General features: G+C 41.7%; 1 protein-coding gene across 1 annotated transcript; it reads left to right on the forward strand.

Moving 5' to 3' along the window:
• The first annotated feature begins 265 nt into the window (after positions 1-265).
• Positions 266-4,230, forward strand: LOC125935081 (endogenous retrovirus group K member 6 Gag polyprotein-like). The gene is made up of 2 exons (XM_049648788.1): positions 266-598; positions 2,242-4,230. Exons 1-2 carry the CDS (start codon positions 266-268, stop codon positions 4,228-4,230), a joined length of 2,322 nt encoding a protein of 773 aa, XP_049504745.1.
• Positions 4,231-21,776: the final 17,546 nt, after the last annotated feature.

Here is a 21,776-nt window from a genome sequence, read left to right on the forward strand (position 1 = left end):
AGACGTGTATGAGATAAAAGTGTGAGGATGGTCGCTGGTGAATGGTAGTGGTTCTTTTCTGGCAGTGGAACTATGCGCAAAAAGTGGGGTGAGTGCTGTGGGGGTGCAAGAGCAGGGATTACTGCATCTGCTGGACTTGATGACTTCAAAGTCTCTCCTAATTATAAACTCTTGAGTGGTTTGCTTCAGGAAGGCAAGTGACAGTCCCTTCCAGTCTCACTTATGCTCTTCTCTGCTTCCCTGTTTTCTCCACTTGGCACAGGCCATGAATCTCCACAGAGAAGGGGACCAAGATCGGCTCAGCATCCAGAGCCTTCCCATGGTTGCTGATGTGTCTGCAGCCACGTCTGTTGCTTACACTGGTGGGGAAGGAGTCGAGCAGCATGGTTCCCACACATGCTGTGTGCTGAGGAATACACAGTCTTTTCTGATCCCAGCACCCACAGGGCCTGACTGCTTGGCAGCTCCAGGGGCACCGGTAACTCTCAGGGGCAGCAGTGTGGTTTCAGGAGGGCAGACCATCAGCAGACCTGTTACAGAGACCACTGAAGGCTCGAAAGTGGAAGCCTTCATGTCAGCCCTTCAGAGGGAAGGCAATGTGAGCAGAGTCTCCCAGCTCCAGGCGGAAGCCTCAGGGCAGAGACAGGAAAAGGAACAAACTCCCACCCAAAGGCCTGACCATCTCGGTAGGGTTGGGGAGGACAGTTCTTCCCTATCGTCACGTAGAACTACTTGGGGAGAGAAAACAGAGGAGCAGAGCAGCCTGCAGGGCCAAGGACACGGCTCCCCCTTCCCTGAATATTCCAGGCTCAGCTCCACCCTGAATGGGTCCTGGTGGGTGCCCATATATCCCTCCCTTCTTGCTTTCTGTTGGCTTTACCTCATTCACTCATTTTCAGATGCCTAGGACTCAGGTGTGCAAGGTGAATCAGGGTGAGGGAAAGGATAGCCTAAGTAGCTCATGGTACAGGAGAAGGAACTGGACCCTCCTTTTCTCACTGCAGAGAATCCCAAATGCTAAAATCACGGATAGCACAGGAAATGACCACCACAATCAGAAAACATATTGTGAGTTTGGTGTGGACTGGCTATGCCCCTCTCTGAACTGTGAACTCTGAGAGTGAGGGGACATGCATGGAGGTCACCTCCACTGTGCAGTGAGTAGATAGCTCCTCAGGAAGAAAACTAAAATTCCCCTCCTCCTCCTCCTCCTCCTCCTTCTTCTTCTTCTTCTTCTTCTTCTTCTTCTTCTTCTTCTCCCTTTCCCTCTCTGTCTCTCTCTCCCACTCCTCCTTCCCTCGTCTTCTTCCTTCTCCTTCCTCCTCCTCCTTCCTCCTCCTCCTCCGCTGCTTTTCTTCTTCTTCTTCTTCTTCTTCTTCTTCTTCTTCTTCTTCTTCTTCTTCTCCCTTTCCCTCTCTGTCTCCCTCTCCCACTCCTCCTTCCCTCATCTTCTTCCTTCTCCTTCCTCCTCCTCCTTCCTCCTCCTCCTCCTCCGCTGCTTTTCTTCTTCTTCTTCTTCTTCTTCTTCTTCTTCTTCTTCTTCTTTCTTCGTCTTCTTCTCCTCCTCCTCCTCCTTCTTTGTCTTCTTTCATCTTCTTCCATTCTTTCTCCTCCTCCTTCTCCTCCTCCTCCTTCTTCTTCTTCTTTGTCTTCTTTCATCTTTGTGGGGGGCTGGGCCCCGGTGCCAGGCTGAGACTGGGTCGAGCAATGTTCCCTGTTGACTCAGCCAACCCAGTGGTTCCCCCTCCCATTCATGTGGGAGGCCGGGCCCCGGCGCCAGGCTGAGACCAGGTCGAACAACTTTCCCTGTTGACTTAGCCAACCCGGTGGTTCCCCCTCCCATTCCCTCACTTTCAAGGGCATACGAAAGCCTTGTCAAGGCTGAGAAAGGTAATTCCTGAAGCCTGTGGTCTGCATGTGTTGGCAGTAATGCTACCTCCCTTTTTCTACCCCGAGTCAGATAGAAACAAACATGGGAATTGTGTTTTGCTAGCAATCTTATCAACAAGGTCTTGTTGTGACCTGTTTAGAAAATTCATCAGGAACACAGAACTAAATGTTTTGGTTGGCAGCAATTATATGAAACCTGTTTATTCTTAGAATGGCCTGACCCATAAGAGTCTGGATATAAAAGATTGTGTACAGCAACAATAAAGCCGTCACTTGGGCCATCAGCCCAGGGGAACTTCCTGTTCCCAAACTTTCTTCTCTCTCTTTTTTCTTACATTCCCCTACCCTCAGGACCCTGATCTCGGTGTTTGTCGCTCCCATCGCGACAAGTGGCGCCCGAACAGGGACCTGAGACAACAAGAAGGAAAGCGAAAGCGGACCGCGCGGCATCTAAATCAGGGGAACTGTGCCAGCAGCACAGAAGACGGGAGTAAAACTATGGGACAGAAACAGTCTATGGAACAGGGATATTTTATAACTGCCTTGCAGGCTCTTATGAAGGAGAAGGGAATTAAGGTTTCTCAGTCAGCCCTTAGGGAATTTTTTGACATAGTGCATGATTATTGCTCATGGTTTCCAGACGGGGGTACAGTTGATTTAAAGGATTGGCAGCGAGTTGGTCAGGAACTTAAGAATCAAATAAAGATTTATGGAGCTGCAGTTCCAGGGACTTTGTGGTCTACTTGGACCCGTATTAAAAAGTCTTTGATCCTGGAGGTCCTTGATCTGCAGGATTCTATTGAAATAGTTTCTCTTAGCTCGGAAGTAGCCCAACCCTTAGTGACTTCAGATGCTCCTCTCCCTCCAGAAACTACTTTCAATGCCCTTTTGGGACAGTCACAGGTGCCTTCACCTTTACCTCCTCTCCCCCTCCTAGAACAGTTATCTATGCAAGATCCAGAAAATAATGATGACTCTCGTTTTGGGGATCAGGGAGATGATGGGCCATATTTGGAAGATCAGAGGAAGCCTGCCTTCTTGACCCCTCTGGTCCAGAAGTTACCTTTAAAACGACCTTCTTTTCAGGCACAAGATAGAGGCTTACCTCGGCTGGCTTTCCCTATTACTCAGAATCAACAGTCCACTGAACCTTACCCTGTTATGGGAGCTATTCCTTTGCAGTGGACTCTGTATCAAGCAACACAGTATGGGGAAGACACCTCTGCTTTTCACGCTTACCCTGTTATTCAACAGGGGGGACAGAGAGTGTACTCCACCCTAAGTTTTAAATTTCTGAAAGATTTGAAATCCTCTACAGCCCAGTATGGTCCAACAGCTCCCTTTACCCTGTCTACGCTTGATAATTTGAGCAGGGAGGCATTATGCCCAGGAGATTGGAAGGTCATTGCTCAGGCTTGTTTGAGTGTGGGAGATAACCTCTTGTGGAAAGCAGAATTTGCAGAGAATGCTGAAAAACAGGCTATGTATAATAAAAGAACTAACATACCAGTGGATTTCAACATGCTCACAGGTACAGGACAATATTATGATGTGGGCCTCCAACTGAATTATCCTGAATTTGAGTATAATCAAATTAATATCTGTGCCATTGCAGCTTGGAAAAAACTCCCCTCTACAGGGGGCAGAACTGAGGAATTGTCTAAAATTAGGCAAGGACCAGATGAGAAGTACCAGGATTTTGTTGGGCACCTTTTGACTGCAGTCAGTCGTATCATTACTGATGGTGAGGCAGGTACCATTATTGTAAAACAACTGGCTTATGAAAATGCTAATTCTGCTTGTCAGGCAGCCATTCGTCCTTGGAAAAATCAGGGTACTTTGGAGGATTATGTCAGACTATGTGCTGAGATTGGACCATCTTATATTCAGGGCATTACCTTGGCAGCCGCCTTAAGGGGAATGGACCCCTTACAGGTGCATGCCCAGCTTCAGGGTAAAAACGTAAGAACTAATCCAAGGAAGTTGGGTGGAATAGTGTGTTTCAAATGTGGCCAAAAGGGCCATATGATGGCCCAATGTCATAGTACAGAAATAATTCCAACCACCCCCGGTTTGCCAAGTGGCCCTAACATTAATAATAAGCCAGCAATTATTTGTCCCAGATGTAGACGGGGGTATCACTGGGTCAATGAATGCCGCTCTAAAACTGATTGTAATGGCAAACCTCTTCAGGGAAACTGGAAGCAGGGCCAGATGCAGGCCCTTCAAACAATTGCGGCAATGTTCCCACAGGCACCTTCCCACCCATTGTGTCCAACACTGGAGACCTCCCAGGTATTAGCCAACTACACCGTGGTACCCCTGCCAGTGCAGGACTAGATCTTACCCCAGCTCAGCCCGTTTACCTAGAAGGAGGTCAGCCCCCCAAAGCCATCCCCACAGGGATATGGGGGCCTCTACCCAGGAATACTTGGGGGTTATTATTGGGAAGATCCAGCTGGACTCTTAAGAGATTGATGATCTATCCTGGATTTATTGATGAAGATTACACTGGAGAAATAAACATTTTGGCCAGCTTAACTATGGGAACTTTGGTGCTTGAGCCCAAGACTCCCATAGCACAATTGATCTTGATACCCCGGATATCTTCCAATAATAAGGCTGTTAAACCTTACCGGGGAAATCAGGGGTTCGGCTCCACAGATCTTTATTGGGCTAAAGTGATCTCTGTAGAAAAGCCTATGCTTACATTGCATATCCAAGGAGTCCCTTTTGAGGGACTAGTGGATACAGGTGCAGATGTCTCAGTTATTGCTCAAAAAAATTGGCCTGTCACATGGCCTACTCAAATGACTAATATTGCAATTAAAGGTGTTGGTTATGCCTCTGTTCCGTTGCAAAGCTCTGATTATTTACATTGGAGACTGCCTGATGGTATGACTGGAACTTTTCAGCCTTTTGTTTTGAATATAGATCTTAATCTCTGGGGCAGGGACATATTAACTGCAATGAATTTGACTCTGGAGACTAAGGCAGTCCTGATTCAAAAACAGACTAATCTTGCTATGCACCTTATGAAGGAAATGGGCTATATTGAGGGGAAAGGCTTAGGGAAGGAGTTGCAGGGGAATCCTGAGCCATATGTCCCCGAGCCTAAAAGAGACCATTTCGGTTTGGGTTTTTCCTAGGGCCATTGGAAACTCCCCACGCTATGCCTCTCCAGTTGATGACTTCCACTCCAGTGTGGGTTGACCAATGGCCCTTACCTACTGTTAACAGGGAGGCTGCTGCTCACCTCATAGAGGAACACCTGCAATTAGGTCATTTAGTTCCCTCCACCAGTCCCTGGAACACCCCAATCTTTGTGATTAGAAAAAAGTCAAATAAATGGAGGTTGCTGCAAGATTTGAGAGCAATTAATGCTGTCATGAAGCCCATGGGGGCTTTGCAACCCAGTCTCCCTTCCCCATCGGCCATTCCTTTACCATATCAATTACTAGTTTTGGACTTAAAAGATTTTTTTTTTACCATTCTGTTGGCCCCTGGCGATGGAGAACATTTTGCATTCTCCCTGCCTTCCACTAACTTACAGGAACCTGCTAAGCAGTATCAGTGGAAGGTCTTACCGCAAGGCATGGCTAACAGTCCAACTTTATGTCAAGAATTTGTGTCCAGAGCAATTACCCCTTTTAGACAGAGTTTTCCCCATGTATATTGTATCCATTATATGGATGACTTACTTTTGGCTGCTGAAACTGAGGAATTATTACAGGAGGCTTTTATTTCTCTTCAAAGATGCCTTAAAGCATATAATTTGATTGTTGCCCCTGAGAAAGTTCAAAGGGAAGCACCTTTTGAATACCTAGGGTATCTCATCTCCAAATCAACTGTCCGACCTCAGAAAGTATCAGCTAGAACCGGACATTTGACTACTCTAAATGATTTTCAGAAGTTATTAGGAGATATAAACGGATTAGAAATACACTAGGGGTCACCACAGAACAATTACTTCCTTTGTTTAATATTCTAAAGGAGATAGTTCTCCAGCATCCCTGTGAAGTCTCACTCAAGAAGCTAAAGAAGCTATAAGACATATAGAACAGGCCATTCAACAGGCCCAAGTCACTAGAATTGACCCTTCTCAGCCTTTGTATCTAATAATATTAAAACCTCAGGTCATCCCCTTTGCAATTCTGTGGCAATCTCATGGTCCACTTGAATGGCTACATTTAGCCTTACACTCTCTGCATGTCATTAATCCTTTGCTATCTATGGTTTGTCTTCTTATCATTAGAGGAAGATCCCGAGCTGTTCAGCTCTTTGGACACGACCCAGAATTTATTGCATGTGCCTTTCTGACACAGAAGCTGGTGGACACTGCTTTTGCCCAGTCTATCGAATGGCAACTTGCCTTGGCTAATTTTACAGGTCAAATTAAATTTCATTTACCTTCTGATTCTTTAATACAAGGTTTCAGTGTTATAGATATTTTGCCCTATAATCCTATTGTTTGTCAGCTGATTGAAGATGCTGCTTCCATTTTTGTGGATGCTAGTAAAGAGGGTAAAATTGCAGTGTATTATGTCACTTCTCAACATAAAAATTTGATCACTTTAAATTATACGACTAAATCTGTCCAAAGGGCCGAGCTTTATGCTGTACAGGTAGCCCTAAAACTTACCCAGAATCTATAAATGTCTATTCTGACAGTCAATATGTTGTCAAAGCCGTGTTGCAGCTTCCCACTGCCTTTATACTGACAGCAGATGAGGAACTTTATCATCTATTTCATGCTATACAAAAACTTCTTAATTTACGGCACAGTCCAAATTATATTTCCCACATTCGAGCTCATACCGATCTGCCTGGTCCCCTAGTTGCTGGGAATTGGATAGCCGATGCAGCAACCCATTTATTGCAAGCTCTGCCCATTACCACTCCTTTGGAAACAGCCAAAAGGAGTCATGATAATTTTCATCAGAATGCTGCAGCCCTTCGATGAGAATTCAAAATATCTCGTGAAGCAGCCAGACAAATTGTTAAACAGTGCGGCATCTGTCCGCAATTCTTCCCACAGCCAGTCTATACCATTAATCCCCGAGGTCTTTGGCCCAATGACTTGTGGCAAATGGACGTCACCCAATATTTACCCTTTGGGAAATTGCAATATATACATGTGTCTGTAGATACTTGCTCTGGCTATATACATGCTTCAGCCCACTCAGGAGAAGCATTTGTTGATGTTCAAAATCACCTATTTTCTGCCTTTGCAGCAATGGGCAAACCTCATAAAATAAAAACGGACAATGGTAGTGCTTATACTTCTAAATCTTTTACAGAATTTTGCTGCCGACTTGGAATTGAGCATACAACTAGTATTGCTTATAATTCCACAGGACAAGCTATTGTTGAGCGAGCTCATCTGACTCTAAAACAATATCTGCAAAAACTTAAAGAGGGGGAGATATTAAAGGGAAAGATAAATTATTCCCCACATGTACATCTTACTCTTGTGTTGTATGTTTTAAATTTTTTAAATGTCAATGAAGCAGGGATGACTGCCGCAGAGCGTCGCTGGGGAAGGAATCAAGAACCTCTCTTGATGGCAAGATGGAAAGATATGCCGGAAGGCATTTGGCGAGGGCCAGACTGAGTCCTTTGAAAAGGGCGAGGGTATGCTTGTGTTTTTCCACAGGATGAGGAAGCGCCACGCTGGGTCCCACTTCGGCTCCTCAGAGACATTACGGTTGTGCCGAAAAATGGCCAAATTGACAGTGACGGAGCCCCCCCAGAAGCGACAATGGCGGAGTCATAAGGCGGGTACACCCACTTGGGGACAGATAAAGAACCTGCTGACCCAGGCCACTGATGTAGTGATGGCCTCAGGTAGAGAGGTAAAGGCCACACATGTCTTCTTGGCATGCCTGTGCATTCTCACTACAACCGGGGAGTCTGCCCTCTATTGGGCATACATGGTAGGTCCTCCTACAGTACAACCTGTAACATGGAGAGACCCCACACCCAAAGTATACACCAATCTCACCTTTATGGAAGGGGAAGATGCAGGGTTTTTGCCCACTGTGTCGGCCTCTATAAATTGGACGGCACTCTCTGCAGGAGTACCCATCTGCCTGCAAAGGGAGTCTACGCCGTACAAACTTGCTTATGAGTGTTTGGGTACGAAACCAGTAGGGCGGTCTATTACTTATACTATGTGGCAAAATGGCAAGCGTCCTTCTGAATGGGTACCCCACTCTGTTGCCGCTTATTGGCAAAAGAGAGAATTATTAGGAGAAGGGATGTTTTTTGGACAGCGTGATCCCCCTCAGAATCTTCCTATATGTCCCTCAGTTGGTCAAGGCCTTACTGGGGACTCACCTTGGGGTAAATGTGCCCAATCCTCTTCATTGAGGATGACTCCTAAAGGCATAAACTATACCATTACAGATTATTCCCGAAAGGCCTGGTTAGCTCAGTCGGTAGAGCATGGGACTCTTAATCCCAGGGTTGTGGGTCCACCTCCTAACGAGGTACAGGTACACCACAAGATTATCCCACAAACCATTTTGCATTCCCCTGAAGGAAGAATTCATTCTGATCTTTGGAAGTTATATGCTACCTTTGATAAAATATATACTAATGACAGCTTTAGTTTTCCAGAATATTATGTTTCTCCAGTTCTGCAATTGCATGCCTGTGCTCCTCCACCCTATTATCTGATTGTTGGAGATGGGACCATTACTCCAGTGAAAGAAGATGGTCATCAGTTATACCGGCTGACTTGTCCTGCTTGTGAACGGCTACACAGGACCAGATGATTTCTTGGACTCCTAATTGCTGGACTCATAGCAGCAGTGACTGTAATTGCCTCTGCAACTGTATCTGTAATATTCTTACATGAAAGTGCCCAAACGGCATCCCATGTAAATGAATTGGCTCATAATGTATCCAAGGTGTTTGCCACTCAAGAACGAATAGACCGTAAATTGGAAGCCCAATTAGAGGCACTACAAGAAGCATTAATGTATCTTGGTGATCAGTTTGCTGTTTTGCGTACGAGACTTTCTTTGTCATGATGCATATAAGCATATCTGTGTTACCCCTTTAGAGTATACCAATGTGACATGGGGACAAGTGCATCGTCATTTACAAGTGGTTTGGCATGATGCTAACACTAGCTTAGACTTCTTACAGCTACAAGAAGAGATAAATGCCTTTGCAAGTAGCTCACTCAGTTTCCCTGACCCTGGAGATCTCGCTGAAACCATACTGCACCAACTTAATGGGTTTAATCCATTTAATATTCTTCAGCTTTCCTTTTGGATCTTTATTGGAATTGTTTCCATAATATCTGTTATACTTGTCTTGCTGTGTTATTTCTGGAGATGGGGCCTTACTGCCTTTACCATATACCAAGCCAGGATGCACATGTTGTAATTACAAACAATAGGGGGACATGTGGGGGGCTGGGCCCTGGTGCCAGGCTGAGACCGGGCCGAGCAATGTTCCCTGTTGACTCAGCCAACCCAGTGGTTCCCCCTCCCATTCATGTGGGAGGCCGGGCCCCGGCGCCAGGCTGAGACCAGGTCGAACAACGTTCCCTGTTGACTTAGCCAACCCGGTGGTTCCCCCTCCCATTCCCTCACTTTCAAGGGCATACGAAAGCCTTGTCAAGGCTGAGAAAGGTAATTCCTGAAGCCTGTGGTCTGCATGTGTTGGCAGTAATGCTACCTCCTTTTTTCTACCCCGAGTCAGATAGAAACAAACATGGGAATTGTGTTTTGCTAGCAATCTTATCAACAAGGTCTTATTGTGACCTGTTTAGAAAATTCACCAGGAACACAGAACTAAATGTTTTGGTTGGCAGCGATTATGTGAAACCTGTTTATTCTTAGAATGGCCTGACCCATAAGAGTCTGGATATAAAAGATTGTGTACAGCAACAATAAAGCCATCACTTGGGCCATCAGCCCAGGGGACCCTCCTGTTCCCAAACTTTCTTCTCTCTCTTTTTTCTTGCATTCCCCTACCCTCAGGACCCTGACCTCGGTGTTTGTCACGCTGGTCGCGACACATCTTCTTCCATCTTCTTTCTTCTTCTTCTTCTTCTTCTTCTTCTTCTTCTTCTTCTTCTTTCTTCCTTCTTCTTTCTTCTTTCTTCTGTGTTTGTTTATTTTTCAGAGAGAGCAAATGGGTGCAAGTGGGGCAGGGACAGAGAGAGAGAGAATCCCAAGCAGGCTCTGCACCATCAGTGCAGAACTCAATGGGAGGCTCAAACTCATGAACCATGAGATCATGACCTGAACCAAAACCAAGAGTCGGGCGCTTAACTGACTGAGCCACCCAGGTGCCCCATTTTCTGCATGTATTAATTTGGATCCACTGTTAGGATCCCTTTTTTGTTTCTATTCAACTGTTTATTTATGATGTGTCTGTATATTCTATGGGTTATAATTATGTTATTTTTTTACTACTCTAAGACCAATAAAAACTCCTTCACGTTGTATCCTGTTTCTTCAACAAGCCCCAACTTTTCTTTTTAGAACTTTCTGGCACTTCCAGATATCCCAGCTCATATTTTCCTACAGCATCCTTGCAATCAACTGCTTCTCCAAGGAGTCTCACCCTTTTTTTCTTTTTTTAATGTGTATTCATTTTTGAGAGAGACAGAGTACGAGCAGGGGAGGGGCAGAGAGAGAGAGGGAGACACAGAATCCGAAGCAGACTCCAGGCTCCAAGCTGTCAGCACAGAGCCCGACGTGGGGCTCAAACTCACCGAACTGCAAGATCACAACCTGAGCTGAAGTCAGATGCTTAGCTGACTGAGTTACATAAGCGCCTCCTGCTCTGGCTCTTTTCTATTGAAAAATGGTGTTTATGTATCAAGATCTTGTCACTACGTTGTACTTGTTTTGACTAGGTTTGTTCTATTTTGTCTTTCAGGTTATCTCAGAAACTGAGGAGTAGCTGGTCTAAAACCATGTCAGGTAGGGGACCATCGTCAGAGGTTTGGTCTTTATCCCTGCAACTCTTGTTCATCTCTTCCTAGTCTGGAGGGAACACACGTTAGCCATTCATGAAAGTCAGAGATAATCAACTAGCATGGAGATCACATGCCATCACAAGTCACCCACACATTTCAAAGATGGGGAAACATAATTTTTCTGAAGTGGGTCAATTTATTCATTTCTTGAAGCACTGAAATGCCTCCTACATGCCTTGCCCTGTTACAATAGCTGGTATATATAAAAAAGCAAGGCAGAGTGGGGAGTGCATCCACATATAGATATTTACACGTATCTATGTATCTAGAGCTTACACAGTCTCAAAGTGTGGAGCCAGCTGGGTGAGTTTAGGAAGCTCACAGCTCAGTGTCCTTGGAGCAGCAGGGGATACATGGGGGAAAATGTGCCCAGGCAGTTGGAGTGCTGGACCTACAGAGACATGTGGGGCACAGAAGTGATTTGACCACACCTGTACTTTTAATGGTCCCTGCATACGTGAGCTCAGGAAAGATGGAATCTGAGAAGCCATTAGGACTGTGGCCATGCAGGGAGAGATGGTAAAAGGCCCAAACAACAGGCACCTGGAACAGTTGTGGTCATGGACCCTATAGAACATATGAATGATTAGGCAAGGGAATGAGGGCTGATCGAGGATGTGAAATGACACACAGGTTTTCCACATGATGAGTGGATGGTAGTGCTGCTCATAGAGGTGGGAAGAATCAAGGGGATGAGCAAATGCACTGCTAGTGAACTAGTCTGGACAGATCTGACTTGGTCTTGGTATATCAAAGTGTTCCAGTTTAATAGGACCAGATCATTACTGTTTAGGTACATCACTGGCTTTGTGCCTGTTGTGTGTCAGAGTCTTTGCTCTGAACAAGATAGGGTGAGGTGTGCAACCTAGTGAGTAAAGCCTGTAAGGGGTTCACAGTCTCTGTAGGGAGATAAGCTGTATTGAGGGTATAAAACTGAAGCATGAGTCAGAATTGGAACAATGCTTCCCCAGTACCACATGCTAAAGGGAAAGAGGAAACATGTTCAGGAGACACTCACTGGTCAAGTGTGGCTCAAGTTCAGTGAAGGAGCAGTTGCCAACGAGATGTTTAAAATGAGTGGGTCCAGATTGCCACAGGCTTCAAATACCATGTGCACAAGTTCGTATTTGATTGTGGGCTTTTTTTTTTTTAATTTTTAATTTTTAATATTTTATTTCTTTTAAGTTTATTTATTTATTTTGAGAGAGACAGAGAAAGAAAATGCAGGAGTGGCAGAGAGAGAGAGAAAGAATCCTAAGGAGGCTCTGCACGGTCAGCACAGAACCCAATGTGGGGCTCAAACTCACGGCGAGATGATGACCTTTAGCCAAACCAAGAGTCAGTTGCTTAACTGACTGAGCCACCCAGGTACCCTGATTGTGGGCTTTTTGTTAACACAAGGAATGATAATGTTCAGTGGTAGAATCCATGAGTGAATTAAGTGAGGGTCACAATAAAAATAACTTCCTTTCCTCATTGTCAGTGGGGTTACCTTCACTGTTTCTCATCCTGACTCACTTTCAGTTCTTCAGAGTCCTCCCAATAGTTGTTTCTTCAGAGCTTCAGAGCTCTTCCTAATGCACAGACAGCAGAAACCAGTTCCTGACAGCAAGAGCTTCAGTGAGATAAGCTCTTTACTAAGAAATAATAATATTGGTGAGGTAGGGACAGTGTGGAGGGGAAGAGCATGGAGGCAGTCAGGCAGTCAGCAGGGTGTGGTGAGGGCTTGCCATCTGTGACCGCGGAGGAGGTAACCATGTAAGTCCATCATAAGGGTCATGAGAGCAAGCTATTTCCAGATAGCTTCCTTTGTGCATTGCATAATTAAGACTTGCCTTTTCACCATAAAACACTATTGTTTTTTTTAATTTACATGTTCCACAGCATAGTAATGACCTCAAAAGATTTTGTGACATCCCCTAAGCTGGCGCCTGAGACCCCAGTTCCCTGCCTGGCACAGTCCCACTCACACCTTTCCTCCTAGAGCCCACAGTAGAGCTGCTCCTCGCCCTCACCACTGTCTGTCTTTGGGTCCTCAGGCTGTCCTCAAGGTCACATCCTGTCAGCCAAGGAGCACCTCCTTCTCCCTCCTCATTCTTTTTCCTCTGAAGGTCAACTGACAGAAATGTTACATCTGTTGGATTAATAAAGAAAGGATACTCATGGTGGAGGAGAAAGAGTAGAGACCCATGTTTCAGTAATTAGAGTAAGAAAAGCCATCATCTAGAGTTAAGCAATTCCACATCTAGGTCAGTACCCGCAGGAAACTCACACACGTGTTCCAGAAGAAAACCATGAGAATTATGGAGCAAAGCACAGAAAATCTCTCCCATGTTCATCAACTGGAGAATTGATGAATTGTGGTTATGTATGTGCCTTGGGATAGTACACAACACTGGCAGCTGTGCACATCAGCATGGGTGAGTCTCACTGCTGAATGACAGAAGCAGGTCAAACATAGAACCCTATTTCTAGAATGGTTTGAAAATGAGACCAAACAAGACATGGTTACATATTTGGTAGTTTCTCTTGAGAAAAGTATGCCTGTGGTGGAAAAGAGATGTCATGTTGAAAATATGCACAAAATATTCAACAATGTTGGAAATTTTCCTATTTCATGAATAAGGTTTTGGATATACAAGTATGAAATTTTCACATTTTAACATTTCTGAAGGCAGAATGATCCCTAAGTGACATTGTTGTCATTGTCACAGAAATAACCAATTTATTTTAGCAACTTTTCATATATTTACAAGAGTGACATGTGTCAAAAATTAGCCTGAAGTATTAATGACTTAATGAGTATCAAATACAGATTTGTAAGGACAAGTCATTGTGTCCATTTAGTTGGCATTGGTTATCTCTCTTGAACCACTGGCCTTGTAGTTCAAGTGAAATACGGATTTTTTATTTAATCCATACATGTATGACACATGGAGTGTCTCACATATGTGATGTATTTTGTGATAAATAATCTATGGTCTTCATATCTCCATCTGTATACAGATACAAAGATCTGTAATTTAGGACTCCTCAACAGGGGCATGGGAGGGATTGTGGAACAGACTTCTAGTTGACTACTTCATGTCCATTCTTCCTTTCCTTACTAAAGACCTTAATCTAATTGGGAAGAGTTCCCGCCCCCACCCCTCATAGCACTGATTTCTTACTGCCTGAGGACAATTAGAGAAGAAAATGGGGCTTATTAACATTGTTAGTAAGTGCCCCGCTTGTTGAGATGAACCTTTTAATTTTTCATCACTTTTTAAGAATATATTTTCATGGGGCACCTACGTGGCTCAATTGGTTGGGCGTCTGACTCTCGGTCTTGTCTCAGGTCATAATTTCATGGGTTTGTGAGTTTGAGTCCCACATCAGGCTACACACTGTCAGTGAGGAGCCCTCTCTCTGTCCCTCCCCTGCTTGTGTGCTCTATCAGAATAAATAAATGAACTTCAAAACAAACTTAAAATATATACATATATTGAATACACACACACACACACATATCTGTGTATATATATATATATATATATATGTATATGTATGCTAACTTTTCTTATTAGAGATGTTAAGATTTTACATTTTATTTGCCAGACAGTGTGGCATTGTATTGTGGTCAACTGAATTCTATGGGACTCAAGTGTTTGAACACATCCTATGGAGAATGATGATCTTTGAGTTTGCATCTCACCTGGCTAGGTTCAGCCATAGGTCCTACTGTCACCTGTGGTTTTTGCTTTCTACGTCGGTATTTCCAGTGTGATTGCTATCTGTCCCCATTCAGTGTGCATGGTTTGGAGTCTATGGAAGTCTACCACATACTTTTGTTTTCAAAGATTTGGATATGCTCTTTACTTTTAGATTCAGGCTTCTACAGTCTGGATACAAGTCTAGTTTATACACAGATTCATAGGATTGCTTATTATCTCAGCTACCTCCCCACCATTTTCGTATTCCTAGGGGTCTTTTCCTGGTCTTCTTACTAGAAACTGGAACTTTTGTTACGTTGTTCTGATGTGCACTTCCCATGACTGTGCCTGTTTCCCTCCCAGGCAATGAGAGGATGTGGAACAAAAGACCAACAGGAATGCTTGCTTCCCATACTTGTAGGATTACAGATCCCGTAGTCAGAGAGGAGTGTTCTGCTTCCATCCTATTATATATGCCCATCTGGTCACTGTGGGTACTGGTGCTACAGGATTAGAGAGCTCTTTCTGTGAGCTATCAATATGAAGTTCTAGGTTTCAGGTTTCCTTTGACTACAGGCTAAGAGAAACCAGAAGAATAATTTTGTAAAAATTAGAAAGGACATTTTTTTTTGTTAGGTAGTACTTCAATATATATTTTCCTCAAGTATTTCATTATGTATCTATAAAATCTAGGGGCGCCTGGGTGTCTCAGTCGGTTGAGCATCTGACTTCAGCTCAGGTCATGATCTTGCAGCCTGTGAGTTCAAGCCCCGCGTTGGGCTCTGTGAAGACAGCTCAGAGCCTGGAGCCTCCTTCGGATTCTGTGTCTCCCTCTCTCTCTGCCCCTCCCCAGCTCATGCTCTCTCTGTCAAAAATAAATAAACGTTAAAAAAATTTAAAAAAATAAAATAAAATCTATAGTTTTATACTTCCACTACCATAATATTGTTGCCAATAAAGTTAACAATCATGGCTTAATAATTCAGTAACTATTTAAATTTCCTTAATCATCTCATGATATTTTCAGTAGGTTCATGCTAAATAAGACTCAGACTAGATCCATGCCTTGTGTTTGGCTCATATGTCATTTAATTTTATGGCAAAAAATTGTGGTCTATGTTTGTAAATAATCTATGAAGAATTGAAAAAAAATATGCATTCAGCCATTGCCTTGTGGAGTGTTTTCTGAGTGTCAAAGTTTTGTGTAAGTCTAAGGTATCCTCACTGATGTTCATCTTTTTAGTTCTATCAATTACTAAGAGATTTAAATATTTGACTATAATCCTAGATATGTTGGCTTTGCCTTCCAGGTCTACCAGGTTTTTTTTTTTTTTTTTTTTTTTATTTTTCCCATGTATTTTGAAGCATATCTATTTGGTGAATAAACATTTAAGATTTTTTTTGATACATTGGCTCTTTTATCATTTTTAAATGGCCATCTTTATTCCTGATGATATTATACATTCTGAAATCTGATTTGCCAGATATGAATAAAGAGCCACTCCACCTATTTGGATATTATTATTAGCATAGTGCTTTTCCCTCCTTTTATTTTTAATGTTTGTTTCTATATAGTGAGTTTTTTATAGTGTTTCTTTTTTTAATATTTTAATGTTTATTTATTTTTGAGAGAGAGAGAGAGAGAGGGAACTGGGGAGGGGGAGGGGCAGAGAGAGACGGAGACACAGAATCTGAAGCAGGCTTCAAGCTCTGAGCTGTTAGCACAGAGCCCAACGCCGGGCTTGAACTCACAAACCGTGAAATCATGACCTGGGCCAAAGTTGGACGCCCAACCTACTGAGCCACCCAGGTGCCCTATAGTGAGTTTCTTATACACAGAACATAGTCATGTTTATATGTGTCTAATTTGACAAATTTTGTGTTTTAATTGCGTCACTTGGGCTACATATAATCAACGTTACTAGTGATATGTTTGCATTTAATTGTACCACATTTCTGTTTATTTTCTATTTGGCCCAGGTGTTCTGTGCTGTCTTTTTCCTATTATTTTGGCTTTGTTTTTGATTAAATAGTTTTGGGTGATTACATTTTATTGCCTGATAGATTCTTAACCAAGTGTTTACAGTATATATAGTTAATTCATCATAATCTAACTTCAAGTAATACTATGTTCAGGTAAAGTTAAAAAACATGCAGTAGTTTACTTCTGTTTACCCCTCTTCTGGATTTTGCACTATACTTGACATACATTTTACTTTTACTTAAATTAGAAAAACCACACCACTATGTTATTCATTTTCTGTTAGTCATTCCATTGTTTCTTAAAGAGATTTGAATGTTAAAATATAGTTTTCTCTACTTTTATCATTTTTCATTCTTTCCACTCTTTTTGTAGATCCTGATCTTTGTTATAGTTTCCTCACAATTAGAGAACAACTTATTTTTTTCTCAAATTGACCTTAGTGGCATTTATTAAATATTCTAGTCAAGGACAGCAAAATGTACATTCACTTCATGTGTACATAAAACATTTAACAAAATAGGTCTGTTTTTTCTTAAGAGTTTATTTAAATTCCAGTCAGTTAACATACAGTGTAATGTTTCAGCTGTAGGGTATTGTGATTCAACAATTTCATACATTACCTGGTGCTCATCACAACAGGTGACTCCTTAATCTCCATCACCTATTCACTCTGTCACTTCACCCACCTATCCTCTGGTAATGATTAGTTGTTTTTTTGTTTGTTTTTTTTTTCTCTATAGAGTCTGTTTCTTGATTTGTCTCTTTTTTTCCCTTTTGTTCATTTGTTTCTTAAATTCCACATATGAGTGAAATTACATGATACTTGTCTTTCTCTAACTGACTTCACTTAGCATAATAATCTCTAGCTCTACCCATGTCCTTGCAAATGGTAAGAATTTATTCTTTTTGATGGGTTAGTAAATATTCCATTGTAGATGTATATACCATATCTTCTTTATCCATTCATCAAAACAAGAGTACTTGGGCTGTTTCCATAATTTGGCTATTGTTGATAATACTGCTATAAACATTGATGTAAATGTATCCCTTTGAATTAGTATTTTTGTATCCTTTGGATAAATATCTAATAGTGCAATTGCTGGATCTTAAGGTAGTTCTATTTTTAATTTTTTTGAGGAACTTCCATACTCTTTTCCTCAGTAGCTGCTCTAGTTTGCATTCCCTCCAGCAGTGAAAAAGGGTCCTCCCACCCACTTTGGAGAACATCTTTTAAAATTTCTTTTATTTTGGATGTAATGAATTCTTTTAACATTTGTATGTCTGAATAAGTCTCTGTATTATATATACGTTTGAATATATTTTGCTAGATGAAGAATTCCATATTTATTTTAAAATATTAGTACTTTAAAGAAATTTCTGTATTTTATTTGTACTGTTTCCATTGAGAAGTCTGCTGTGATCTCACTCATATGTGGAACTTAAGAAACAAAACAAATGATCATAGGGGAAAGAAGAGAGAGGCAACCAAGAAACAGATCCGTAATTATAGAGAACAAATTGAGGATTCTCAGAGGGGAGGTGGGTGGAGGATGGGATAAATAGGTGACGGGCATTAAGGACTGCACTTGTGATGAGCACGGTGTTCTATGGAATTGTTGAATCACTGTATTGAACACTTGAAACTACTATAATACTGTATGTTAACTAACTGGCATTGAAATTTAAAAAAAAAACAACTCTTTTTCTGTTAGCCTACTTAAGTTAATAACACACAATCCCATTATAGGATTAGTAGTTTCTAAATGTAACTGTATATTTACTTTTACCTGTGTTCTGTACTTTGATATGTTTTCATGTCTCTGATAATTGTCCTTTTATTTCACCCTGAAGAACTACAGCAGCATTTTTTGCGAGGCACATCTAATGGTGATGAATTTCCCTCAGCTTTTGTTTGTTAAATTATTTATTTGTCTTTTGTATCTGAAGGATAACTTTGCCAGATAGAGCACTTTTGTTTTTGTTTTTGTTTTTTGCTTTGTTTATTTGTTTGTTTGTTTTTCAGGAAATTGTTTTCTTTTAGCACTTTGAATATGCCATTCCATTGTCTCCTGGTCTTGAGGGTTTCTGTTGAGAAATCCACTGATAGCCTCAGGGGTTTACTTTGTAGGTTTCAATATATTTTTCTCTGGGTGCTTTTTGGATTCTCTTTGTCTTTGATATTTGACTGTATCATCATGATATGCTTTAGAGAAAGTTGTTTTGAATTGATATAATAGAATGATCTATTAGCTTTGTGAAACTGGATGTCCAATTGTCTCCAGGTTTGCTAAGTTCTAAGCTATTATTTCTTTGAATAAACTTTCTGCTCCCCTCTGTTCTCCTTCTGCAACTCCAGTGATGCTATTTGTACATTTGCTAGTGGTCTGTACATCTGTATCATTTATTCACTGCTTTTTTTTTCTTTCCTGTTTTTTCTTTTTCATTTTCTCCTCTGATTGGGTAATTTCACAGTTCTTATTCTGTAGCTCACTAATTCTGTCTTTCATATTGCCTAGTCTATTTTAAATGCCCTCTATTCCATCGTTTGCCTAATTTATTGTAATCTTCAGCTGCAGAATTTGTTTCTCTCTTATGAGTTCTCTCTTTGTTAAATTCCTAATCTGTCCTCTACGTATTATTTTCCTAATTTCATTGAATTCTCTTTTTTGTTTTCTTGAAGCTCTTCAGTTTCCTCAAAATAGCTATTTTAAACTCTTTATCAAATAGACAGAAAAATCTTCTGTCTTTGATTTTAAATATTTGAGGTTTATTGTTATCTTTCAGGGGTGACAGGTTTCCTTGATTCTTCATGTTCCTTGGAGTTTTTACATTTGAAGTAGCAGACATCTCAGATCTTTACTAGGCAGTGGGATACACTGTTTGTTGGTCCTGTTATATATGTGGCTTTCTCCAACTTTCTGTGGATGTATTGCTTCACACTGCTTGCTCCCTCTTGTGGCAGAATTCATAAGATTTTATGTCTTTCCTGGTTCTTATTATTAACAGGCCCAGTATCTGAAAACCTCTTTCTTGTATTTTGCAGTGTGGCACCATAGGTAAAGCTTGTGGTTTCTAAATGATGGAGAATGTTCTCACTACAGCACCTGGGAGCACACACACAGGAAGTCTGCCTCCAGTGAAGGAAGGTGTAAATTTAACACTTGGGGCATCAAGGGTGCTTAAGGCCTCCTTGTGGACCCTTATGTGAGGTTTACTCAGAGGCTCACATATAAGCTTTCTTCTGAAGTGCTGTGTCCAGTCAGCAGGACTGTATCCTTTAATGAACTTTAGCGTTCTTATCTGCATCTTTATCTGTTCCTTCTCCCAGTCATCTCCATGACTGGATTCAGTAGGTTGTGTGCTGCTGTAGAGAACCAGGCTTCTCCAGCAGTGTCTTGCACAGCTAGGGTAACCAGGACTCATGCCCACTGTGGGAGAGGTCATCTTTGGCCAGTTTGGCCCCATGCTCTGTTGTTCAGGGAAGGAGCAGTACTGACAGAGTTTCTCATATGCTGTCCAGTATATTCAAACCTCTTCTTTTTTTTTTTTCCTTTGAAGTATTTTTTAAGTTTATTTACTTTGAGAGAGAGAGAGAGAGAGAGAGAGAGAGTAGAGGAGGGACAGAGAGAGAGGGAGACACTGAATCTGAAGCAGGTTCCAGGCTCTGAGCTGTCAGCACAGAGCCCAACACAGGGCTCAAACCCATGGACTGTCAGATCATGACCTCACTGAAGTTGGACACTTAACCAACTTAACCACCCAGGTGCCCCAGCAAACTCATTTCTTACTTGCTCCCTCTGGATACTCTAACATTCCCTCGGCAAGGCTGGACTTCTGCAGAGTCTCTTTCTTTGGAGGTGGACTGCCTAAGTCAGCACTCTGCAGGTTTTCCCTAGCTGCAGCCAGGGGTTTTGGGGCTGGGTTTGTCAGCTCATATTATTCTTCAGCCCATACTGAAGTCTGTCCTCAAATTACCGTATGCACAGTGGGTGAAAATTCTTACATGTCCCTTGGCATGTGTCCCTGGACCCCACAGCTCCCAGAGGGGCACTCTTGTTTGTGGATAAAGGTCCCCTTAGTTGCTAAAAAGGGGGACAAAAAGAGGGACATCTGTGCCACTGGGATGGTGATCTCATCAACCATTCCTTATGTGTAGGATTGCTACTGACAGATTTTCACAGCTTACTGTCTGTATTCCTGAATGATAACTTTGCTGAATGTAGAATTCCTGATTTACCGGTTTTTCTTTCAGCACTTGAGAAATGTGCCACTTCCTTCTGACTTCCATAGTTTCAGATGAAAAATCTACTTTCATTTAGACGTGTTTTCTTGTACAGGAACTGTCATTTCTTTCTGTCTGCTTTTACTACTTTTTTTCTTATCAGTGGTTTCTAAAACTTTTATGATGTTATATCTTGTCATACATTTCTTTGGGTTATTCCTATTTGAGGTTCACTAATTTTTTTTTTTTTTATTTTTGAGAGAAAGCAAGAGCATGAGTGGGGGGAGGGGCAGAGGAAGAGACAGAGGGAAAGAGAGAGAATCTTAAGCAGGCTACATGCTCAGCATTGGACCCAACATGGGGCTTAGTCTCATGACCCTGATATTATGATCTGAGACAAAATCGAGTTGGATGTTCAAACAACTGAGCCATCGAGGGGCCCCTATTGTTTTTTTTTTTTTTTTTTTAATATGTAAGTTTATGTCTTTCACTAAATTAGGGGACTTTTAACAATTATTTAAGTGTTCTCTCCATCCCACATTCTGTGTCCTCTTCTTCTTCTGTAATACCAACCCGATTACTTTATTTTTGTGCCACAGATTGATGAGCTCTGTTCATTTAACTTTTGTTCTATTTTCTCTCTGTTGTTCAGATTGAGTAAATTATATTGATCTGCCATAATATTCACTAATCTTAACTTCAGTCATCATGATTCTATGGAGACTATTATAGAATATTTTAATTTCAGTTATTGTTGTTTACTTCTATAATTTTTATTTGGCTCTTTTTTTATATCTTCTATTTCATTACTGAAGTTCACTTTTTCATTTTTACTGTTATTTATAATTTATTATTGGCATGTTTTTATAATATCTGTTTTAATTATTTTTTCAGATAATTTCAACAGATGATTCGTCTTAGTATTCAAATTGGTTGATTGACCTTTCTTATATCTTTGATTTTTCTGTTTCCTGGTATGAAGAG

The sequence above is a fragment of the Panthera uncia genome (assembly GCF_023721935.1).
Source record: "Panthera uncia isolate 11264 chromosome A1 unlocalized genomic scaffold, Puncia_PCG_1.0 HiC_scaffold_17, whole genome shotgun sequence".
Classification (NCBI taxonomy): domain Eukaryota; kingdom Metazoa; phylum Chordata; class Mammalia; order Carnivora; family Felidae; genus Panthera; species Panthera uncia.